Source organism: Chaetura pelagica, unplaced genomic scaffold (assembly GCF_000747805.2).
Source record: "Chaetura pelagica isolate M959 unplaced genomic scaffold, ChaPel_1.0 scaffold109, whole genome shotgun sequence".
NCBI classification, from domain to species: Eukaryota; Metazoa; Chordata; class Aves; order Apodiformes; family Apodidae; genus Chaetura; species Chaetura pelagica.
This window is the reverse complement of record NW_009970725.1, coordinates 3,332,610-3,359,034: the sequence shown is the minus strand read 5'-3', so window position 1 is coordinate 3,359,034 and position 26,425 is coordinate 3,332,610. Positions and strand designations below refer to the sequence as shown.

Here is a 26,425-nt window from a genome sequence, read left to right as displayed (position 1 = left end):
TAAACTAAATTAAAACAGGAGGACACACTCCACTGGCTGGCTCCCCTCTCATAATTGCAAGCAGTGACTTCACAGGAAGTTCTGTCAGATGACTGGAAAACACCTAGATTTCATTGTATTGGGCAAGTGTTTCTCTTGGTGGTACAATCTAGCAGCAGTTAACAGCAACAACAGTTTCATTATTCCGTGAGTTTATAGTTCCATGAGTTTATACAGAGAAATCATATCAGAGATAGCAGACGTCATTACCTGCATGAAGATCTGCATGCCATTGCTAATGTAATATTTGGCTCTGTCAAAATCATCTTGCAGGATATAAAGGAGACTAAGCTCTTGGCTGTAATGCATTTCTATAATGGCTTTCTTCTGTTCTGTCTTCATTGCCTCATCAATAAACGTTAACAAAGTCTGGTCATTTTCCCCACCGAGCAGCAACTTCAGCTTACTGCGTATTATGTAGGGCAGATACGTCTCCTACAAGGTCAAAGTATAGTCTTTATATCTAGGAATGGAACATTTGATGATGCAATTCTTTGTTATCAGTGGCAGATCAAAGACATAAAAATATTTTCAATGGTTTTCTTAATTTTTTTTCCCTTTAGACAAATTCCAATTTGCTAACAAATCACAACAGTCTTTTCTGACAGCATGAGACATTGTTAGCAAATTCCACCAGTTTCAAAACCAGTATTTTGGTAACTCAAAACATGTAACAAACAAAAGTTATAAAAGCAACAAAAACCCTGCAAAAAGAACATGGTAAAGCATTTACAGAAGGCAAAGATTAAACAACCTAAAAACAGCGGAAGGAATTTCTTCAATTATTTATCAGACTCTCTGCTAATTTTCTTAATATAAATAACCCAAATAATACAGTTCACTTCCACCCACAACCACATTACTGTAGGACATCCTTGCAGATATAAAAAAAATGCAGTATCAATGAAGTGATTTCTAAAAACCTGAAAAAATGGATCATTCCACGTTTTGCTTAAGTCTGGAGGCTTTCCACTATCAATGTTAACAGTAGCACAATACTCCAGTGACTTCCACTCTGTGAGATGGTCATAGCATTCCAGAGATGCAAGTTCCCAAAAGTCCTTCTCTGCTTCTGTTGGCTCTCCATCTTGCCAGTCTTCTTTAGATAGGGCCTAGGGAATGGATTTGAGAAGGAGGAAGGTTCTCAGCTGGAATCTGACACTAGTTTCAATTCTAAGTCATTGAGAATTTAAGAATAATATCACTAAAGTATCTATTAATTTACCAGAATGTCACAGCAACCTTAAACACAGAAAACTCAGGCTTGTCAGGATTTATACATAAATTCATTTCAGGTAGCCACCTGTAGCAAACCTGTATTTTTAAGGAGCGAAGAGTTCAAAAGAAGGTCAAAGAGCTCCTGCATTTTCACTCACTTTAACTCACATCTTCTTTGCCATGAAAACATGCAGTTTGCTCTCCTGAGGTGGGACTATGCCCATGGTGCTTCACTTGTCTGCCTAGGTAATCACATCTGTGATCAGTAAGAAGTATCACACTTACTGCTCTGTTGTGACTGCTTATCTGTTCCCATGCCTTTACAGACTGAACCATTAAACAAAACACAAGGACATTTTAAACAATGTTTTTTCTCAAAATGTTCAATCTTGGTTTATTAGTTTTAAGCCATGACAGAGTCATGAAACAAACAAAAAATCATCTTGTTGTCATTTTACCTCATCATAGCATTTAGCTGCTTCAGCATAATCACTCCTTGCTTCTGCCAACAATGCTTTCTGTGTAATTTCTTTAGTCCCAATCTTACCACTGAAAATGCCCCGAAGGACATCATAATCTCCAAGAGACCGGTAGAGCCTAGAAAAATTGAAAAGGGAACTATTTTGGCTAGTTGAACATGGGTATATCATTGCAAACGTAAGGTATTTAAAAAAAATAATTCAATAGGCAGTAATACTACTGGCTTGTAATAATAAAAAAAATAAAATGTATTTCTCATATAAGATCAGAAACATATATTTAGATAAGCTTCATCTTGTAATGCCTGAGCTGTGGAAACTGCTGCCATTGAAAAGCTATGAACAAGATGGTTTTAAGCAGTTTAATAGCACCATCAGGGTGTACAGCTGTTAACTATAACTGCTCTGAGTGAAAAACAGTAATTAACTGACAAAATATTAACAGCATATATAATACTAAAAGAAGACCAAAAAAAGAAATCCCATAAGTCATAAGGGGGGAGTTCTTTAAAAGGCAAACCTAAAATGGGAGCAAATAGTCTCAAACAAGACTTTACTTGGCAAGTTCAATCCATCTGATCACATCTGGGGGAAGCTCTGTTCTCCCGCACATCCGCTTGGATGGGGGCTCCTCCGCAGGACACAGAGCCATCAGGGCATGCTCCAGAAGAAGGATGCCCACTGGTTGCTGTAAACTTGCAAGGCAGCTCGTGCTCACGTTAGCTGAATCCAGTTCTAGTAGCTCTCTGTGCCAGTAGCTCATTTCCTATAAAATAACACAAACTGTTAGTTGATCGTTACCTTCACAGATCATCTGCTTGGTATCCCCTTTTTTATTTTTTACAGTGCAAGCTTTGGAAATAAGCCAACAAATCTCCAGAAGCTCCCACCTCTGGGAAAGCTGGAATGCTTTCCTTCTGTGCTGCTGTTCTTTAGACAGAGAACAGTGGAGAACAGCCTGTCTCTTGACAGAAACACATGGGAAGGGGGGAAGAGGTAGGAGGACACATTCACAGCCTCAACCTTCCCTTCTGTTTCTTGGCAGCAGGATGCCCACGACAGAACAGCTGCCTTCCACTTAACCTATTGAGTGGTGCCCTCCTGCCATAAACCAAAGGCACAATTAACCACAATGCCTTCTCTGAGCTTCAGAGTTTCCATCCCACACTTAAGCCAGGCTTAGCATACCACAGCTTCCTGTTAGACTCACCTAATGCTATACTCATCTAGTCCTGCCTTGTGTAATGACACAACAGTATTTCTAGCAGGTCTTTATCCTATTTAACATTGGCCCAACTACAGAATAACCTCTTTTTAAGGGATAAACATTGTTGTTTACCTGAATTGTTGTTTTTAAATACTTAAATCAACTATCCCAAATACAGGTGAATATATCCAGAAAGTACTGGACAAGTTTATTAAAGCCAGAGTTTGTTTGGTTTTTTTAATTAAGAACCTAAAGGAAAGTTGCAATAGTATCTTAACCAAACAGAAAGAAAAAAAAAAAATCCACAACATGGAAAAGGAGTACTATAACTTTCATTACAAGAATGAATTTTAGGACAAGAACTGAAGTTTGATTCTTGCAACACAGTATGCCCAAGAATACTAAATGAAAAAAAAATAAATTAAAAAATCACTATTTGGAAATCACAACAGGAGACTGTGAGAACAACCAAGCCACGCTTCTTTGATCAATGACAACCACCACAAAAACTGCAGAATAGGCATCTGGCATAAGCAAACTCATAACACAATTTGTATAGTTGAGACTCTCACACCAATTAGTTTGTATTCAACAAAAAAAAGAGAAAAAGAACAACTTCTTGTAGCTTCCTGAAGTTACAGAGCAGATGGATCCCTGCGAGGGGTTAGCACGTGCTTCTCCTGCTATCCAGGCAAGTTCAACTAGCAGCTTCAATCAAAGTTGCACGTGTCCCAGACAGTCTTACGTGCAGGCACACATTCCTTGACTGCAAATGTTTGGAGATTATGGAAGGGACTCAGTGCCAACTGCACAATCAAAACACCTTAAGAATAGCTGTGCTAAGGTAAGATCAAAAGCCAGACATACCTAGGAAAAAGTAGAACTGTGCAAATATAACAGTACATCCAGAGAAATGAATATGTTCCCAAATTCATAATTTACAGACATCGTCCCACAACAGAGGAAGTATCTTTCTATTTAGTGCATTTTGGTGACTATTTTCATCACTTACCTTCTGAAAGCAGAGCTAACGTTCCTTGCACTGTATGCAATGCATCCTGGCTTACCTTGCACCACATGTTCAAAGATCAGGATGATTGGCATCCAAGCTGGTCTGACAGCTAAATATTTATCAGGCAATTATATGTTCTTCAGAGGCCAAGTATCTCTGTGGAGTCTATGCAAACTTTTGTCATGGTGTTAACTTCTTTCTTAGTATTTCAGTTAGTTTCTAATCTATCTTGAAAGCCTATCTCAGAGCCTCACAGTCAATTTTAAGATTATACCTGTGGATGAAACCATATCTTTTTATCACCAAGTTACTCTCCCAAAGGGACTTGAATCTGCAGAAGACTAAGAACTCAAACAACCAGAAGGAAATGGCAGCAAAGTAGGAAGCTGTATTTCCCAAACAGCCAAGCCTTTGTGAGTCAAATGACACTGTGTGCTCTTGCCCTCCCTCTCCCAGCTATCTCTCCTGACCAATATGAACTCTGTTCCCTGCTGGGAAGGGACTTCCTCTCACTGGTACATAGGGTGCTCAAACACACAGGCTGAGGCTTGCCTTCCTGCTGCTGTTCTTTTGATATTGAATGGGCATGGCATACAAAGTCTGTATTTTCAACTAATCTTAGCTTAACTATCTTTTGCATCTTCATTTTACATCTATTCAGACAAAAAGCAGTCTAACTCAACAGTGTTATGAATAGGGTCAACACGAATCATAGCATTGAGACAGAGAACCAACAAATCCAATGTCATGAGGGAATATTAACAGACAGCTATTGTGAGATGCTGGCTCAAAAAATACCAAGATCTCCCAGAAAAATCCCCATAGGATTTGACCTTTTATGCAGCTGCACAGAAAAAAAGTAAACAAGAAATTACATTTTTTCAGATGTGTAAATACAAGTACTAAGAAGCAAAGTTTGTCACTGCTTAAAAAACTAGTCCAAACTAGACATTTCTCCTGTATTATGAGTGACATCTACTGTCACAGAGTATTTAAATTGGCACAAGAGAACAAACCATTACCTGCCACTCAAAAAAAGATTATGCTGAGAGCTACATCAAAGGCAACATTGAGATCAACACAGTTGACAAGAAACATTAAAGACAGTGACAATGAGTATGTAACAGGTGCTTGGACAAGTTTTGTTTATCTCCCTGAAAATTGGGGTATAAGATGAAGTTGTCAACCTATTTCAGGTCAGCATGTTCTTACAGCAGAAGATCTTGTTTCCTTTCCAGTGAAACAGCTGTGGTGCACCCACTCAGCCTTTGGAGGAAGGGAATCTTTCCTCATCACTGTAAGTCCCCAGACAACCACTTCAGGGGATTAATTTGAAAAAATATACAAGAACTGCTAACAGCAAACAGTCTGACAGCTACTGATATTCTCAAGACATCAAAGGATTCCTCAGTAAGCACTTCCCAGAAACAGGAAGAAGATAAGCATACAACACCCACGTAACCTTTTCAATTGTCCTTGCTGCCCTAATTTAAAATCAAGTCTCTTCTTGTCACTGATGCAATTAAAACGTTAAAAGCCGAGTCAAGCTCTACAGAACAGATATTGTAGGAAACCCTGAAAAATCAGTTCAGAGGCATAAATTACCTTGTTCACCTTAACATGAGTCACTTGAAACATCCATTTGGTTAAAAATTCTCTTTCTGTCTCTGTCTAAATTTCAGTAACAGTATTTAACCTTCACTTCCACTGGGTTCATCACACACTCAAAGACATTATTTATTCAGTTACTTTCATGTCTTATAGCAGGATTTACCTGGATGCATGCAATGAATGGTGGGAAGTAAGAGAGGCTCATACTGAGGAAATTATTGAAGTAGCTCAGCAGCTTCTGGATGATGACTTCTTTCTCAGAAGGAGTTTTAGATTTTTCTACCTCATGAAAAATTCCACCAAACAAACTGCTGAAAAGCTGCTTGGCAAATGTTGGATCTTTCTGTAAATTACATACAACAAAAGTAATTAGGCCATCAATTTTTGCTATGACACATTAAATTATTAAATAAACTTAAGAGATATGACCCACCCAGGACCTTAGCCTTATGTGGACATTCTTTGGGAGTGGAATAATTAGTCTGGTGTGCATCACACCTATGCTGGGAATTCCATTCAAATCCCATTTTAAGTATTCTGCATAAAGAAATTCCAAGACAATGTAGGTTTCAGGCTAGTGTCTTGGTGCAGGTGATGGTATTTTCAACTTTCACATATTCACAATTTCCACTACAGGAACCAGACACCACTGTCAGTGAAGAGGGTTTCAGGAATCACAGAATCTTAGGGCTTGGAAGGGACCTCAAAAGATCATCAAGTCCAACTCCCAAGAAGAAACAGAAGAAGACACCAATGTGTGAGGAGACCCACACCTAACATTGCAGGAGCCAACATAGAGAAACAGACTGTCTGGACAGACAGCTCCAGTTTTTCATCCCAGAAACACATTGGTATGTGTAAGATAATCCTATGCATCCTGGTCCATCATGGGACTGGAGTTTACTTTAACTCTTGATCTAATGCTGTTCAGATAATGCATGATTGTGCTGCTTCTTCCCTCTACACAGAGATAAGAGACCATCAAAAGAAATTAAATACAGAGGTAATTAGGAATACTATGACTTCTCAAACACTGTAAAATGGGATAGGCTAAGCCTTCAGTTTCTAACACTATTAGGTAAGAAAAGGAATATTGCATCAGCTTTACTGAGTAGTCTGACTCCAATATTATACACAGTAGCTTCACCTGTATTTTTACAACTCCACTACAAGCATATAAATGAATAAAATTGGCTGTTTCATTACTGTACAGGGAGATGTCCTTTGCAACAACGTCTGTGAAGACCATCACAATCTGTGTCTCAAGAAGAGAAACTCTGAGGCAATGGACAAAAGCTGATGTCTCAGGTTCTCAGTATTCAACTCAACCGCTTAGGTGAAGCAAGGTACAAGGCATCTTCTCTCACCACTGCACCAGCCCAGGGTTAAGAGAAATACTCCCTTAAAACAAACTCTTTAAATTCATGCCACAGTGGCTGACTACAAAACAACAAATCAATTTTGAAAGCAGTTGCCCAGCTACACATAATTTTCTCTACAAGAAGAGAAAACTTCACTGATGACCTCTGAAAAGCAGACAGACCTGGGCAAGGCCCTGCAGAGGGGCAATGAGACTGCGGTATTCAATCTGGATGTCAGGAAGGTCTCCCACTCTGTAACTTCTGTATAGGGTAATCTGGGCATCATACTTCATCTTCAGCTCAGCTTTCATCTCCTGAAATGTTAAAAACAATGTTCATGTTAAAAATACTCATTACTGCCTGCCAGCTGAGCCACAGTAGTCCATTATATGGTGGTTTTCAGGTGCTAAGTAAAATGAGGTTGCTGAGTTAGTGTGTTTTATTTCACACAGTGGGGTGGGGAAGGAAGGAAGATGAACCTTGTAGAACTGATTCCCAGTAAAACTTAAACCAAATCGTAATAAAACTCTTGTAAATTGTACTTGTTAAATAGCTGCTCTGCCTTTTGCTTAGGCTTAAAGGAATACATTTAAACTGAAAAAGAGCTACTACCAGATAAAGACAAAACCCATCTCTCCCTCTAGCTTTCTTCTTTTTCATAGCACTGATATGCTCTAGAGAAATCAGCAGTATGTTTAGAGGCTGAGACTGTAGTTTTAACTACTGCCATTACCAGCTAAACCAGCAGACTATGACTGGATATAAACACAGGCAGAATGGAAGAGGGAAACACAAGAAAGCTTGAAGATTTATTTTCTTCACTGTAAACCCTTTGTAATCTTGCTATTTGAGCCTGTGTTTCTTGTACACAACTTCAAAGGTATGACTTTCAAAAAATTTTCAGGAAATATGCTGGGAGAAATTAAACTCATCATAGCATCATAGAATGGTTTGGGTTGGAAGGAACCTTAAAGATCATCTTGATCCAACCCCTTTACATTAGTGAGACAGACATCTGCCAATAGATTAGGTTGCTCAGAGCCCCAGCCAACCTGGCCTTGAATTAGGACTCTGCTAAAGCTATTTCCAAATACTTTCTTGCTCAGGAACTACTTTTTCCTGTTTTGCCCCATCAGGTATGGTATTAACACAAGCCACTGAGTTCCATAAGTGCAATAAATCTCTTGAAACATTTCAGGGAACCTGACAGCATTCATAGTCTCCTCTGGTCTTTTATGGTGGAATATCACAGGGTTTGTTGTTGGTTGTATTTTGGAATGTCATACAGTATGTATTTACAGGTTTTCTCTAGCAAGGCGTGATAAAATGGTAGCTTCAGTCTGCAAGTAATTATAAATTGGCTAAAATAGGTGGTTGTGTGGTTCTTCCAGACATAATTTTTGTTTACACAGCTGTCTGCAGCTGCAAAGAATTTTAAGAGCATTTCAGACTGGTAGTTCTCATTCCTGAATGCCTTTGTTCTTGGCCTGTTACCATTTTTGGATGATAACGAATGTCATTTTTAGTAATGTGAACCTCTGAAAAAGTGTTAAAGAGCTTAAAAATACTTCAACATATTGTAAGTACGTAACACAACCAGGAAACCCATATCGGACTATGTTTCAGGCCTTGATAAACACTCAGCAAATTACTATTTGTGACATTCCTTCAGGTTAACAGTACACAACAGTTCTGGTTGTCATCAGCTGTTCCACATTTTGAGTTCACCTTCAGACACTGGATGATGTTCAACTATTTCTGCAGAGTACTGTAGCTTCAAGGCTCCTGGTTTCCAGGATGACGACCATAAAGAGCTTCCTACAAGCCGTTAGGGATTCCATCACATAAAATTACTTCACGAACATTAAGTGGCAGACTGGAAGTGTTATCATCCAGCTCTTTCCTCACTCATGCCAAGTAACATAATTTAGCTTTAAGAACATAAACAGCATGATTTCCAAACAAAACCTTCTAAAGTTCTTAAAGTAGCAACCTACCCTTTCTCACACCTACCCTTTCTTCACAAAGTTACTTCTAGAGGTGAAGTACCAAGACTGTAAATGGCACTGGAACAAAGTTTTATGTGGAGTTTTATGTGGATTGACAAACCTTTTCTCTTTTCTGTTCAGCCACACCTTTTCTAGCATAAATTAGACTGACTTTCTCCTGGTCCTTCAAGAAACGTCTCCGCAGTCTTAGAATTTCTGCTCGTTCTTCTATTCCTAGGGAACACACAATCATGTCCACAGCTTTTCCTTTCTCAAGCAAACTTCAGATTTAAGGCAAGAGCATCATATAATAACAAACATCATCTCTGTTTTACTAGCTTACCAGCTAGTCTCCTACGTTTCACATCCAACTTTCAAAAAGATAGCACATTTAAACAAATTAAGTTGTTTCTTAGGAGAAGAGGTAACAAATATTTATATAAAAACTTCAGGCATATGGATGAGCTGTAAGGGTCAAAATTATTGTACTGGGAAAGGCACTACAAGTCATGAGCAAATTTGCCCCACATGACATTTATTTTAAGCCCTCTAAGGCACATATGGCATTTGCACCATGTTCCACAGAGTATATACATCCCTACATAAAAGAGGTGCTTAATATATTCAAAGATTAGGTAATAATACAACACTATATTTTTCAAGTTACTGTTACAGAACTGTCACTGGATCAACTCCTGCTCAGGACAGTCATGGAGAAAGGCGATTTTACAGACCCTTCACTTCAGTCCATTCCTAGGAAAGAAGAGTGAGAAAACAAAAGCATATACCACCCTAACTGGTGATTTCCTGGTAGAAGACCAGGGACTGACTGGAACGTAGACTGAACCCTCTAGTTCAGCATGGTGCATTGAAAAACAACCTGGAACACCTCTCAGGTATTGAAAATATCAATCTTTATAGCTCTCTGCCTGAACTCCTACTCTCACCCTTTTGGTCAAAATTTCAATGACAAGGTAGGCAAGGGTGAAAAGGGGATGAAGAGTGGAGAAGGAGCCTAAGCCATTGTAGAACAGTAATGAATTTTTCCTGTTATTGACTGGGTAGATGAAGGAGTATTCTCATAAAACTGCAGGTAGCTCTAGTGCCAGATTGCAATCTGTGGCAAATCATGTTGGCACAGCTGAAATGGATTGGAAAGAATATGTTTTAAAAGATCTCTTCTTTAAAGAGATAAGCAGTTAAAACAGGAGGGACAGAACTGTCTGACATTCATGCTATAGTTGTCTTAGCAACAGGTAGAAATGTGAAGATCACACCAGCTGTTTTCCCATCCACCCAGTTCTTTGGTCTAGCAACATGTAGTTTTGCAATTCCTAGCACAATTCTAGCTTTTTGCCACACATTATGTATCACCACATATTCCTGGAAACAAAATCTCTCAAGTGGAACCTCAATTAGAATATCTCAAAGATCACAGACTGCCAGCCAAATGACTGAAAAAGATGGTCTATAAACCCCACAATATTTATACATAAATTGCAACATAAGGCTTTCAGACCTTTAGTTCTGCTGTCCACCTCATCTCCAGGCAAACCCAGCCTTTTTTTCCCAAAATCAGGCCCCACTGGTTTAAAGGTTGCTTGTTTCAATTTTTCACTCCGTTTGCTAACTAACAGCATGGATGAAGACAAGGATTCAGAGGATGAAGGAACTGTATACTCTGTCAATGTGTCAATGCTGCTTCCAGTTAGCCAATTAAAAGAACTTCTGCCACCTGTAAAAAAAAAAATTATTAATAAGACAATATTATTAAACCTCCAAATACAAAGGAGGTGAAAACATCTATGAAACAGGTAATTTTCCTACCCTAAAAATATAATTTATGGGCAGAACACATTTCAAGCTGTTAGGCAAGGAACAAACTTCTTTTACATCAGACAGAACATAAAAATATATATGAGACTAACAAAAAAGTAAGTGTATTTTTTTTTCTCATAACACACAAAAATAAAAGGTCCTTGAAAACAAAAAAAATAAAATGCATTTGCACTTTTATATTAAAACTTCATAAGCAACAGGAATGAAGAGAATGATGTCATTCCTATAGCTGACAAGAACATTTCAGAAGACACTGTCAGGACTTACCAACATGCTGTGTAGGCGTAAATTCATACTGCCCTTGGGTAGCCCGCACTCGACCACCCACTGACCCAGAAGCAGAAAGGGATCTTTCCTGTGATAAATTCCTGTGGATACTCTGAGAAGCTTGAGTCTCCACAAACAGAGGTGTGAGCACGGTACTTCGGTAACGCCAGCTGGAATCAATTACAAAGTCCTAGGAGCACAAAAAGATTTTAATAAGAACAGTAAGGATGGAGGCGTTTTGCCTTCCTAAAGATAGGATAGCAGAAATGGAAGTACAGAATTTAAATGGTTATTCCTGCTTCTTCACAATTTTTTTTGCACCTTATGGTGCTTCTCCCTACTACCCTCTTTTTTAAGTACTTAATTACTGTACACATCAGCTATACTTGGTATTTATGATTGCTTTAATTAACTCTTTCTTTTCTGAAAAGAAAGCAAAATTATTGCCTCAACAAAATCATCAAGCTTCTGACATTGTGCATAACCTGTGACTGTTGCAGCTGTTAACTGTAGCATAAAAAACACACTTCCAAAAATCTCCTTAACTATGCCACTCTTCTCCAAGAGGTAACTACATGAAGGAATGGGAATTTGTCAAACGCTTGCACACAGGATAACACATTACAATTTACCTGAAATTTGCATTCAGAGAGTGGATGCTCAAATATTTTTCTGGAATAATCTGGGCTCTTGCTAGTCATTTCAAGCAGAAAATTTGTGATTAGACTCAAGTACTGTGTTTCAATCTTGGTGGAGTACAGAGAATTTAACAATGCCAGCATGCGGTCAAGAATATTTGCAGGTAACCTTGTCTCATCACTCCAAAAATTCCTAACAATCAATCTGTAAAGGCAAAGAACTAAGTTATTCCTGGTTATCTGCAAACAGAAATCACACTATCAAAAAAGTCAATTTAAAAAAAAACAAAACAACACAAAATAAGATTACAACACCTTCAACTAACCCTTTAATGCTATGGATCTGCCATTAAATTATATCAAATTCCTCATTTATCTACCACGCCCTATGTCATTCAACTGGTATTAAAGGTTTAGTCTGAATAAAACATTCCTATTGAGAAGTGCTAGGGATGGATAAGCACAGACATCTCCTGTTCTATCTTCTGCTTCTCAAAAAATTATAAAAATCCAACAGCCTCCAAAATCAAATAGATTTTTGTGCATCTGGGTATAGTGAAGGCCACCTTGTTGTTAAAAAAAATCCAGAACATGAAGGTAAAATTAGGTCTATTATACTGAACCCACTTCTTTATGACTCAAGAGATTTGTTCAAAAGCTCTGTGCTTCACTTAAATTTGGAGTAATACTACGGAACAATTAACTATTAATTTAAGAAGTTAATTTCTAATTAATTGTAAATTCACTTATTAGAAGAAAATGAAATACTGGTATGTCGTTGTTACTCTCTGATATTAAAATACTTTAAAAACCTCAAAGGATCAGCTCTGTGGTGATAAACAGAGCAATTCAGGGATTCTTTACTCCAGCCAGTCATCACAACACTGTTTACTCACTGCAGCTCGGCGTTCTCATCAATCAGTCCTTGAAGCAGGATTTCTTTTGCCAGTTTGAGTATCTGCTGAGAATCACCATCTGCTTGGCTTTCTGCATCACTGATGTTAGGAGAAAAATGCCTCTATGACTTTTCTCAAACAGTCCATAGTAAAATAAGAAGATGAGGATGATGGGAGAAAAGGAAGAATATGCCCTTCTCATAACATCTCAAGTTGGCATGACAACATTGCATTTTTTTTTCATAATATGAGGTCTTAATTGCCAAAAATGTCTCTGCACTATTTAGAAAAGCAAAAATTACAAAGCTAAATAATGCATGCCAGGTATTTATTATAAAAGCCAAAGAAGTAATTCTGAGTTTGCAAGGTTAAAATTGAGCAAAAGGCAGAGAATTAGCTTTTTCAAAAAAAAAAGTAAAAATTGCCTGTACTTTTTCTTAAAAATATTTATCCATTCAAACAGTTATCTTGGAAAAAAGCAGATAATAGAACCCAGCTACATTAGATGATTCAACAGCAACTTCTTTTCCAACTGAGTACATACTTGTTCCCTACTATAAGGGGTCAAACAGAAAGAACATCTTTATACTACAGATCCAGATCATGCCGAATTGCCTTAATACACTTCCCACCCACAAGCAAATTTTTCCTGTGTACAATCCTTACTAGTTAAAAATTCTGGCAAAAAGAAAAAAAGGGGGAGCACCAGAACTAAAACATCTCACACCATCATGCTGTGGTGTTGAAACATCCCAGTTCTGGGCTACAGTTCAGGTCTAAATCTTTGTCCCTTCATGGAAATGATAAATTTTCACCAAAGGCCAGAGCAGCTCCATTCTTCTGAGAACTGGGAAAATCCCACACTGAGGGACATGAAGTTCAAAGACAGTGTCACAAGCACTTTCACTCTACCTGAGACAAACCTCTGAAAGACAACATCTGCAGTGAATACGCACCTGTAATTATCATAAATCCACATCAGAATATCATACATGCGCTGCCGACATATTACAGAAGGGTGAGAAATGAACCCTGACACTCCAGAGAGAAGTTCTTTAAGCTCCACTGGTTTTAGTTTAGACAGTATCTTGTAGACTATATCCAAACAAACCCTTTGCCTTTCATCATCCCTAAAAAGAGAGAAAAAAAACCCAACAACGTTTTGTTGCTTTTCTCTTCACTGCTACACACAGAATCAGTTTAGGTTTTAGCAGTTGTATTTGGTCTTGAATAAAGGCCATAAGGTAAATACTTTTAAGGTCAATATAAGAACATATCTAAACCAATACATACTACAGAAATTCACATCCCAGTGGTGTTCCACTTTACCACTATTTAGGGGTTTTTGTTTGTTTTTCACAGTCAGCTAACCATCTTAATGCTCAACTCCCAGATCCAATCAGCTCGTATTAGGACAGCAGTGACCAAAAAGTGAACATGAATTACAAATCCTTCTGAATGCAAAAATATCATGGCCAGCATGGAAAACGTTACCAAGATGTTTAAACTACGGATACACATTTGTAGTTACATTACCACCCACCTGTGATTCATGATCTGGATAAAGTCTTTACTCTTTAACTGCAAGTGGAGATCAGGTATTTCTTCCGCCCGGCACATTATTACTTCCAGACAGTATGTTTTCATCACACCATGAAGTTTGGGTATCAAATAGAACACTGCATTCAGAAAACTTAACATAACCACACAAAGAAAAGTAAATTATTTTCTGTTATTTCTCTAGATCTACAATGAATTACTATGTAAAACATGACATACTTGTCTGCAAAAGGTGGAAAATTCTTAACTACTTTATTCAAGCATTGAATAAACTTATCCTGTTGGGTGTTCTGATGATGTTTTAATTGTCTTACAACACAATCATAAACTGGATCTTCATGTACCTGAAAATGAGAAAGAGAATAAGACACCTTAATTACATATGGATCTGCTGCTGTTCAGTTTGACTCTAGTGTATTTCACTAGGTAACATTCACCTGCCTCATCTTGACATTTATGGTGCTTCATGGCTGCTGTACAGCTATGCTTGGCTGAAACACATAATTGTCTGCTTAAACAATACATTCCTGAGCTTCCTTTGACTGGCTTGGAACCAAGACCTTAATTTTGAAATACAAGTTGCTTAGTATGCTTACATAAATAATAAGTAGCTTCTCATTTGGTATGGCAGATTTCCAATTAATGAACGTACAAAAAATAAACAAACATTTTTACTGAAAAGGTGAAAAATAATCAGCAAACTCCACTTCATGTCAAAGAAATAATAACTATATGCACCAGGTTTGCTCATTTACTCAAAATACTGATTATAGTGGAACTTAGAATATTGTGAATGAGAAAACTGAAGGAATTCACTTTATGAAATATCCTTTATGAACTGTGAAAGAGCAACCAGAAAGCAATTAGGTGAGGAAAAAAGTAAACATAACAGGGAGAGAAGAATAGCCTACAAGGTCAGACTAATAATCCACCTAGCCAGCATCTTGGTGTTTCTCTCCAGTAGCAGCAGCAGAATACTACACGGGAGAAGCACATAAGCCCAGCTGCATTTTGTCCTCCTTTTCTCTCATACAATATAACATGCATCCATCATTAGATCAAGGATCTTAAAGTGGCCCTTGTTGTCTCTTGTTTTTAGAATCTGTTCATAGGAGGGGGTTCTTTGCATGAATTTGCCTAATTCATCTTTGAATCTGCTGATGCTACAACTCACTTCTAGAACCTCTTCTGGCAACACATTCCAGAAGGTCACTAACTGTTGTGTAAAGAAGAACTAGCATCTGCCTCAAAACTGATTTCTGTGATCATGAAGCACTATCTCCTAGTTTTAGCACTGTATTTGGTGACAGTTGGCATTCACTTTAATCATTACCTAGAAAATAACTGGGTTAAAAATTAAATATAATACCTTTAAGTTTTAGATCCAAGCATACTCATTATTAAACATCCTCAGATACAGATATTCAAAAGGTAGCCTAAAACCTCCCAACTTGCCTTTTATGGAGCTGAATTAAGTAAGTAGTCACATAAAAGATGTACACAGAATTAAGACAGGAATAGTTGAACACACAATACAGTTCACTTACATCTTCTCTCTCAGCAATGTATTGAAGAGCAAGTCCTACCACTTCTGCTGCAGCTGCATAAACTTCTTTATACTTTAATAAGCCCATGTTGCTGATCAAAGCCTGAAAATACCTAACACAAAAAGTAGAATTGCTGTAAGCCATTACTCCAGAACTCAGTTTTAAACTGAAACAAAAACTCACCTGTCTGGTGTAAGGGAACAGTGACTGCTTTTAAAAAAGAGCTGAATAGAGCATAACAAGGATGTCTACCTGCAGTGTCTCAAACCCCTGCCTTGGCAATTACTGGCTCTCTTAGTTCCCATGAAACTGCTACCCTGAGACCCACTGTAAAAAAAGCTTACTTACTCTAGATATTTCCAAAATAAACATGGCCTGCAGCTAGAAAAGCATTACATCTGACAGACAACAGCAAAGGAATGATGGGACAAAAGATTCCAATAAACTAGCAACCCAGCTCCCATACTTCATGCTGACAAGTTAGACTTGCTCTCTTTTCTCCAAAAAGCTGCAATTCTCACCTGACACGATCTATTTCACACTTTGGGTCAAAGGGAGGTAAATTGTTAGCAAGAACAATTCCCAGCAGCTGAATTCCCACTGAGTTATCCTTTGTATCAGGGTCTCCGTTAGAAAACTTTTCAAATATTAAACTGTTGGATAAAAACAAAGAAATCATTATATATATGAAAACCCAAAAATACACACACATACAACCCCACCAAAACCAGCAGAAAGAATGTAGATATATACTCCCACCAAAACCAGTAGGAAGCATATATTCAGAAAGAAGTAGGTATTTATCTTCAATGAAGAAGTCTTTAATAACAAAAAATAAATCTAAATAAATATTGTAAGCCGTCACAAATTCTCTGCAATAAGTTGAAGAGCACAGCAGATCTCACAAGTATTAGTAAGAGTACAACAATATTCAGTGATAATACCCAAAATTTCAAATAAAACATAAGTCTTTGTATAGATTACTCCTGCTTTCATTGTTGCTGTTGTAACTCTCTACATGTTTTCTCTGTCTCTCTTGTTGTTTTGCAAATTAAGTTACAATCTTTGGAGAGTTCAGTTCTGAAGTTCTACTGTCAACTCTCAGGACAAAAAGTTTACTATTGCAGCTGCATTTACTTTTTCATCTCCTTTGATAATGTTCATTGATATTCTTGAAAACTTGATAAAAGAAAGTAATTATTTAAATGCTTACCTGTAAGGTATGCAGAGGCAGTTCTTCCAACACTCTACAACTGTCTTTATGATTTCCAGATTGTGTCTGAATACACCTCTCTTTTGGTGAAAGGCATTCTTCATCAAGAACTCAAGCAATCTGTTAGCTAAAATCTCATCCTTAATATTGCCCTACAATGAATACAAACAAAAATAAACATAGTGACTCGAAATTGAAGACATGTATTGTTTTATGAAAGCAAGCAAATCAGCTATATTTGAAGCTACTATCTAAAAGAGACAGTGATCTGGTTTAGAAAATTATCATAAGTGTATATTAACAAACTCACTTATTACTTAGCAAATAGTCACAACAATAATAATTTCACATTTGCTTACTTTGGGAGTGGCTACACTTGTCCAGGAAAGGATAGTAGCTACTATTTCCACTACCATGTAATGAATCCCTTCACCTCCATTATTCCCAGAAACAACAAGCTGCAGCAATGGACCAAGCCACTGCTTTGCATAAGGTCGGAAAACCTATGGGAAACAGGAGAATGAGTGATCAGGTACAAATTATCCAACTGTTCAATAACCTGTTGTTCAAAAATTATTACAGGCAAGACTACTAACTCAACCTTTCATCACTTTGTTCAACCTCTGAAGCAACAACCCCAAAAACGTTAAAATAACTATAAATAGTAAGAATACGTAACTACATTCCTCACTTCTGCTTAGAAACCTTTAACCAAGTATTTACATGACATTAATTTTTTCAGTAGGGTCCACATAATACTGCTCTCACATGGAAAACCTGTTCCTAAAGGATTTGAAAGAGAGTGCCATTCATCTTCCCTTCATCTCAAAGAGCTTTACTAAGGAAGCAGCATTAAGTGAGTGTTAAAGCCTCTTGAGTTAGTTCTGAAATTCAGCCTATTTGTATTTAGGATTTGGAATATTTCAGACAGAAACATTATACCTTAAAATCACTGTATGAAATAGGATGAGAATGCCTTCCCCAAGAAGGAGAGTTAGAAAACATTTCTTCTCAGGCAAAGACATATTATGCTATCTTAATATCTTTCTGCAACTAGAAAATCTAAGGGTTTCCAAAAGACTCATATATGGCCATTAAAAAAAATAATTATATTAGCTTCTTCAAAGATAGGAAACATAAGCAGCTATACCTCTAGCCCAGTATCAGTGAACCAATTACTTACAGTTTACAGAAGCCACATGTTGTGGACAACCTCTACTTAATGAAACAGGATTTGGGAGTAAAAGTGTATTGTATTCAATATACTGGCACTATTTGGAATTCCAGGCTATGTGTGTGTTCTCTTTTATCACGGTGAACTACTCAACTTGAATGCCCCAAAAGTCTCAGCTAATTAAATATTTCACAAGAGTTACACAGTTGATATTACAGTATGACTCGTTAACAGAAAAAATATGACTAAAAAAAATACTCACATCCTCAGTATTAACAATAAGTTTTGCTATGAAGAGGCGAATATTTAGTGATACTGATGGGTTTCCTAATTTGCCATGCAGAAATTTCATCCAAAGAGGAAGATCTACTGGAACTGTCCCCTGAAATTTAAGGGATGAGCAAAAATAAATGCACTTCTTGGACCAACGAGGCTTACCAAGCCAAAAAGCCCCCAGCTCAAGCCATAGAGGTGTCATTATAATATAGCCATAAAAATTAATAAATAAAGGGATTCAATCCTGACTCCCCTTTTCTCAGTGCAATCAGTAAAAAAATGCCAACTTGTTGGTTAATACTGGCCTCTTCCACTTTGGGTGTGATCTGGTTCCTCTGCATATGTTTAATCAGAGTGGTCATAGTAGCCATACATTCATGTTGATTGAGTTCATCCATTTCCAGTTCCATTACATCATTTAAGATCATGTTTTCTGTGGGCTCCTGAAAAACAAAAAGTGTTACTATGCTTAACAGTAACACTGTATTTTCTTTCAAATCAAGATTATGCCATGAGTCATTCTGATCTTATCTGTGTTTACAGATTTGACTACATGCTCAGTGTGCACAACAGATGTGTGGTTCAGAGAGACACCTCCCAAGTACATGTACCAGCTGTGCACACCTTTTACTTTTGGTGCCAACAGATGTCAACTTCATGTTACTCTGACTTTACTACCTGCCAGGACAGGTGTGGCAACTACTGGAAGCAGGAAGAGCTACCTGAACCTCACAGAAATAGTTACATTTCATAGTTGAAAGCATGTGTTAACACCTTCCACAGGCAGAAAGCCCTGGTTTTACGACTGTGTTGTTTCATGCTGACTAGCAACCACAGCAGCTCTCCCTTTTGCTACATAGAATAAATCACAAAAGAAATGTGTTTATATGGAAATTAAAACAGTACTACACAAAGCAGATAGAAAGTAAATTTCTGGTTGACTTCACTGCAGCTAAAATATAGAAACAATTTGCCATTAATAGTTCTAACTATTATTTTGACAGATTGAATCTTCAGCGTCTGTAACACTTTTACAAGCTTTCTTTCTGTTTTATAGCAAATATCTATCCTATCAGTATTACTGTTGATGAAACATATCTTGACTGCAGAATAAACACAACTTCAAGCCCTTGGAGATACAAAAATAATAAAATGTTTGGTGATATATTCCATGCATTTGATACAACTGTCTTGCTGAAGTGCTTTCAAAAGAAGAGGGAAATGAGGAAACCAGCTGCCTAAGAGCAAAACACAACCATCACAGGATAGTAAGTACTGAGTGCACACAAAACCAAAAGCCACCTTTTTTACAACGCAGGCTAGACTTTCACTCACATTAGTCAACCTTAGAAATGTGAAGTAGGGCATTGCTTTTCTCCAGCTGTAGAAAGTGGAGAGAGGGGAGAAGAAAAACGGCCAACAGAACACAGGTCAAATCCCCTACCTCATCTCCTAGAGGAACTCCTTCTCAGTCAAGTAGAACACGTATAGGAAACTAGAATTTTTACTTTCTCAACCTCAATAAACGTATGTAATTGCTAGAAAGCACAAAACTTTTCTTCCCCACAGCACGTAAGTCACTAAATTACCTTTCTCCTGAAACGAGTGCTGCTAGCTGTAACATCTTGGGAGCTGTAAGAAAAACCTTGGACTCCAGTAGAAAAATCAAACTGACTCATTTCCTCACTCAAACTGCTATCCATCATGTATGACGCAGAAGCTAAATACTTGGGTTCATCTAAATAGGAAAAAGAAGGGATCATTAATCAAAGTAATCACAAGAAACATGCCTTTATTGGCACTTGAAACTTGAGGGTGGGTGGGAAATGGCTGTTAGCTGAAGTAAATAGAATGCTTTTATATGTTCCTGCTTCTGCAGAAGCCAATTAGCAACACAACAACAAGCACTGCATTAAAGGTAAGAAGACATTTTTTTCATAGCCGTAAATTACTTCCATACCCTGATCACTATTCCCTGCATCTCTGGCCTCCTTTCTAATAGCAATGTACCGCTTCTTCCTTTCCAGAGGCACCTAAACAGCGAGAAATAAAGTTTAAAAGTTAATTCAGTTTTTGTTTGGTTACAGTTATTTATTTACAGAACTGCCAAAAAATTATCAAAACCATTTAACATGACTGGAAATCCCACGTAGTAAATTATTATAATTAATGCTACAGAACAACAGCTAAATTACTTACCCTTACAGCTGTTCATGACCAGAGTAAGTGTGCTAAAAACTAGATTAGAGTCATGTGCACTGCAGGTATGTTCTACATTTCAAGTCTGGATTCCTCTCAGAAAAACGTATTTATTTCAAAACAGAGGAATACTCCATTTTTTATTCACTACAGAATCTCCTTGCTCTGGATGTGAGAAATTAGGAGGAGGTCTTCAGTCTACACTGTTAAATCCATGCTCATTTTTCATTTAGGAATATGAAATCCCACTCACCTCAATTTCTACAGGAAATGTATACTGACGATTCAAGTCTATTAAATTTTCAAAAATCAGCAAGTTCTGCAAACCAAAACATGTTTGTAAATACCAAATTATAACTCTGTACACAATAACAACTGCTCTGGACATATTTTATTTCTTCTTAACCCCCCCATCAACATGAAATACAGAAAATATGGGATGTCTTCTCTTCTAGATCAATACTTTCAGGACAATTTTGCTACTCAACTACTAAAGAATTCACAGCACAGACAATGTGCTCTGAAAAGAGACTATTTCTTATTCAAGTGTATTCCAAGCACTGGAAAACTTAAACAATAGGTTTTTTTCTCATATTTTAGAAAATTTACTGAGTGGAGAGAAAAGAGGGTAAATGTATCACTACTTCACCCATTTCTAAAGAGATGGTAAAACCTTAATCAGAATTCAAACTGCATGAAGGATGCAAGAAAGCTACGACTCCTTCCAGTGCTTCCCTGGGTAGTTTGTTAATATAATAGCATGTCATTCAGGTTTGATTCTTGGATTTATTACAAACAGATAAAATCACTTTGTGTCTCATGCTCTGGAACCTTTCTAACAGAAACAACAGCTTCTCACCTTTTCTGATTTTTCTGTAAAAAGAAAGCCTTGGTAAAATTTACTTTCAGTGAAGACACAACTGATAACAGCAATAGCACAATTATATGCTGCACAGTGATACTGTCTCCTCTTCTCCAACAGCTGACTCTCTCCTGCCATGTTTTCTGTAAATGCATCATAGCACGACCTTAAAATACAAATAGGCAAGAAAACATGATCAGAGGGTGTTTTTTTAAGAAGCAGAGGAAAGGCCCCAGAGATCAGTGAATTAACGGAATTTCAAGGGATCTTTATTGTTATAGCAGTGTCAGCATGAAGCTACCTCAAACTTGTTCAAGTTCTCTGCAGGTATATTTTGCTAACATGAAGCCATTCAGCAATGGCAAGGCCAATTTCCCCAAGGATTTACACAGCAGTCCTTGACAGCAGGAATACAATGACAGGCCATTTTTGGATAAGATGGAGCAATGTTCCAGTGCATGCATAAATCTCTTTCATGGTCCTTTCCCAAGAAAGGATGAGTGGACAGACATACTAAACTATGCTACAGACTAACCAGAGAAGACCCATTGAGATGCAATTTTTATAGATCTTTGGCCCATACAGATCTGAAAATCATAGCAAAGAAATCCTTTAAATTCCTGATAGGACACAGTATTGTAAAACAAAACTGAAACAAAAAAAAATTAAAAATGAACATCAACTCAGGCATCATGTATTTTTTCAGAATATTAAATAAACAAAATAATACTGATCAGTATATATATTCAGTATTAATCTTTTGTCCCATTCTGCAGTGGTGATGAAACCAAACTACCCCTACTGGGTGTGCTGCTATATTATGAAATGCAAATGAAAATCCATCCCATCTTCACATAAATCATATAAATACCTGCCTTACAATGCAGAATCATACTCTACATAGAAGTGTAAGTATACTGAAACTGAAATTGTGAAAACAAACTGAAGGTGAAGAACAATAATGAAAAACAAAAATAAAATACAAGCTAAACAAATAGAAAAATAATGGCAAAAACAAGAGGCAAAAGTTACCCTGATACAGGATTGTAGTCTGTGCCAGAGATCATTCCATCAATGCAAATTCAATATTGTGTATTCCAGTTAAAATCAAAACCTACCTCACAGTTTATATTTACCCTTGAACAAATCAATCATCTGTTTTACATAGCATACTTAAAATGTGTATCTGCCCAAAACCTAGGTAGAAATTAAAAAATAGTAAAAGAAATAACAGTCTTACTTTATTAGTGTCTTGGTAAGTTCATTGCCTTCTACACTCACGGAGCCACGATAAGCTTGGTTAATTTTGGAGTCCCTGGAGTAGACATCCTCTTTTGAAAGACGTACATACATCACTTCTAGCAGCTTGTAATATCCCGTTTTCTTGGTGACTTGTGTATCAAAAGTAAATTCACTGGACTAGAAACAAATAAGAAAAACCTCAGAAAGAGATTTCCCAGATCTTGCCCTGCTGAAGGAGCTCCACAGTTATTCTAGTTTCGACTAAGCCATCAGCTTATTTTTACTTTCTAAAACAAAGAAAGAGCTGATGATAACAAAACACTGACAGATTTTGAGTTCCTGTGTAATAGTTACTAAAACTATGTTGACCTGTGCTCTATCAAGTGAGCTGTCTTAACTCCAGTTGGCTTAAATCATTATAGTGATATTGGAGTAAAATGAGCAGAATACCACATAATGGCTCATACTCATGACACCTGTAAACAAAACATACATACCTGTCACTATACTGGGTATTATTCATGAATTTATGCACCTCAGTTTGGTGAAACAGATACATGTTGGAGATGGCTCTAAAGTCTTGGATTTTAGTACTTTGTTTTTAATAACTACTACTCAATTTTAATCATTTCAGCATCTTGTTTGTCCTGCTGCCTTTAAACAGCTGCATCAGCAAAACCATGGGCGTGAAGAGGTACAGCAAGAGCAGAGACCTCCACTGACAATAAAATTATTGCATGTAACTATAGTCTAAATTGGAGGCTGTAAATAGAGAAACAAAGATCTGTGCTCCTAAACCCTTCCTGAAGTACCATTGCAATGAATAGAAGATGTGTTCCTTTCTCTAGAAGCAGCTAATTTAAGAACTTTCATTACGGGGGCGGAATACCATTCTCTTACAGTGTAATAACAACCTACAATTTTATATAGCTTCTATATTTTAAAATTAGAACAGGTTTTTGCTTTTGACAAAACTTCAGACCTCAATGTGTATTTATCTATATATCTATATACACATACATCTATGTAAGTCTATCTATGTGTGTGTGTATATATATATATATATATCTCTGTAATATTCCAACTTCAGTTTTTATACACAGCAGATATGCAAACATACACTAACTTCTAACCAACAGTGTCTTGGGGAATAAACAAAATTTTCTCACTAATAACCAAGCTATCTATTTGGCACAAAATTCTGCTTCAAGAAACAGAAAACTGGAAAGCAAATGGTTTCAATTAGTGTCACACTCAAATTTAAGGAAAAAGTACACACCAACACTGGTATTTTTTTAGACCTTCCCCAATCCTAAAAAAAGTAGTTCATACCTTTGTAAACCTGGAGTTAAGTATATCCATAGCCTGTACTATAATCTTGCCAAAGAATTCTCTCAGTGCATCCAAGCTGCAGTGCCACAAGAGAGTGAGGAGGGAGCGATCCATAAAAGCTTGACGGGTGGTATTTGAAAGAAGGTCTTCACTCTGGAACATTTTGTGAACTGTGTCCAGCAGTATCACTTGTTTGTCAGTGGTGCTCCTAAACATGATGGAAATCTCAAAATGAAAACCCTTTACCAGATTCTATTTATGTTTCAAACCCGCTTGGCATTTAAAACTTTTATTGTCTGCGTTCATACCCTCTTGGATTATCATCCTATAAGACATGCAAGATCAGGCTGAACTGTCACTTATTGAGAAGCTCTCTAAAGAAAATCTCAGTTTGCTACTCTGCAAATGGTAAATTGTTTGTGTACCTTTTCTAGCTTAAATCAAAAGCAAGTATTCTCGGTTCCTTTCTGCTGAACAACCTAAAAAATATCTATCTGATACATGTGAAGAATGAGGGCAAACAGGGCTATAAAAGGAGACTTCATTGATATTACACCCTTCTGTGGCCTATCAAGTTTTCCACTACCAGAAGAACTGTTGTTTTGAATGATTTTATAAAATCTAAAACTTCAGAAATTGTATTTGGGCATAAGATAAATTACTTTGTCCAGGAAACTACACACTCCCAAACAGTCACTACTTAATAGGCCATCATGAACTGCAACATTGGGTTTGGAAGAGAGTGAAGACCTCTTCTGTGGACAGAGAATATTTGTGTCTACAATTTACCACTCTGGAAACATTCGATTAAATAATTATACTGTTGTGTTTTGAAAGGAGTCAAATGAAGTAATTGATTGTCAGTTTAAGTGCTATCAACTTAAGCTATCATGTGGTTATACAGGGATAGCAAATGCAGGTATCACACACAATTGCTACCTTCAACTGAATTCTGCCAGAACGTGCTAATTTACAGAAGGCTTTACAAAATTTGGCCAGGCACTGAAAGTGTTATCTACAGAAATATTTTTGAAATGCTAAGACGAGAACAATCTGAATTAAATCCATTATGTAAAACTTCATGGTGTAAACCATCACTATTACAAGGACAACATAACAGAGGAAGGGAGCACAGCAAAAATCCAAAAGACCAAACTCACCTTCTGGAAATTCTTTTGAAGCTGGCTTGAAATAAGTCCTCCATGAAATGTCTGTGGTCCCTACAGAGGACTTCTGTCATCAACTGCAACAACATTGGACTCTGAGACAATTCTAATGCATCTAAAAACTGAAAAGAGAAATAATGCATAAATGAGGACTCACACTGGATCAAATAAATTACATCTAATTGTATAATTACTTTTCAATAATGGTCAGAATCTGATGCTCAGAAGGATATGTGTATTAATATGTGCAATTTAATGTGTATCTGTAAGTTAAACTTCTGGACAAAGACACAACACATAGAGCATAAAACCAATTTCCTTATCCAAACCAAAGAGGTCTCTCTTTAATTCCAGACTCTGTGAAACACTGTTTCTAGATATAGATCCCTTAGGCTTCTCTTTACACCTTCACTAAAAATACTGACCTTTTTAGTGCAGTCTACATAGTTATTGTACTTCAAGGTTCCTTTGGGAAACTCATCTGACCTCATGGGAAAATTGTAAGCTACAAGTTGATCAAGAGCATTCTTAAGTTCATGAAGTTTTTCTCCAGTCAAATTTGTAAAGAACGGAAGAATTATCACTGCTTGTCCCTGAAGAAAAGAAATGCAGTTAACACACTAAAAAAAAAGTATTATTTAACTATGAAGCAGGATGAACAGGACCACAAAATAATCCGCAGTGGCTGTGCTTACTGATTCAATGGTTCAAGTATACTGATAAAGACATGTTTTCTGCCTGCTCATCTTTCAGGTACTAATTAAGAAACCAGCTTTGGTCACTGCTGAGTGAGAATTAGAAGCTAATTATTATTGCATGGCTGACAGACTATGAATAAGACCTCACTGTTCTTTTAAGCAAGCATCTAGTATCACAGAAGTGACTGATTGGATGCACTACCTGGCAGCTAAAGTAAGATCCCTAACTTTATTTTGAATGCGTAGGCAAGTACAAAACTCTCTCTAGCTAAAGGTAGGCTGACAGAGCAGCAACTATGCAAAACTGTTTCATAAGCAGAAAATTTTTCATCTTCTAGTCCAAATGTTATGATCCAGCATCTTTTATGACTTTCACTTTCAGCACGCAGTACTTTACCTCCCTCTCCTGACCAAGCCACATATAGCAGTTAATTTGTTCCTACTGGTTTCACACTTTCAGACAGGGACATTGAAATCATGGCAGAACTTTGTAATTTGACATGTAGGAAATGCCAGCTCTTGCTAAAGTTTGATTAGCTGTCACTCCTTAAATGAACACTTCAAAGTTCAAAACTATTTGTAACTGACAGTTAGTCTTTCC

General features: G+C 37.1%; 1 protein-coding gene across 1 annotated transcript in view; it reads right to left on the bottom strand.

Annotated features, from left to right (window-relative positions):
• PRKDC (protein kinase, DNA-activated, catalytic polypeptide) overlaps positions 1-26,425 on the bottom strand; it is an 83,600-nt gene that overhangs the window by 22,225 nt on the left and 34,950 nt on the right. The window contains 28 exon segments of the mRNA XM_010006889.1: positions 250-474; positions 963-1,151; positions 1,716-1,854; positions 2,294-2,502; positions 5,730-5,909; positions 7,110-7,241; positions 9,037-9,149; positions 10,435-10,650; positions 11,022-11,211; positions 11,654-11,864; positions 12,556-12,654; positions 13,512-13,685; positions 14,099-14,248; positions 14,335-14,459; positions 15,663-15,774; positions 16,184-16,315; positions 16,876-17,027; positions 17,235-17,378; positions 18,312-18,431; positions 18,631-18,768; positions 19,915-20,063; positions 20,286-20,358; positions 20,778-20,843; positions 21,384-21,552; positions 22,627-22,805; positions 23,961-24,168; positions 25,121-25,248; positions 25,552-25,719. Coding sequence (XP_010005191.1) covers positions 250-474; positions 963-1,151; positions 1,716-1,854; positions 2,294-2,502; positions 5,730-5,909; positions 7,110-7,241; positions 9,037-9,149; positions 10,435-10,650; positions 11,022-11,211; positions 11,654-11,864; positions 12,556-12,654; positions 13,512-13,685; positions 14,099-14,248; positions 14,335-14,459; positions 15,663-15,774; positions 16,184-16,315; positions 16,876-17,027; positions 17,235-17,378; positions 18,312-18,431; positions 18,631-18,768; positions 19,915-20,063; positions 20,286-20,358; positions 20,778-20,843; positions 21,384-21,552; positions 22,627-22,805; positions 23,961-24,168; positions 25,121-25,248; positions 25,552-25,719 — 4,290 coding nt within the window.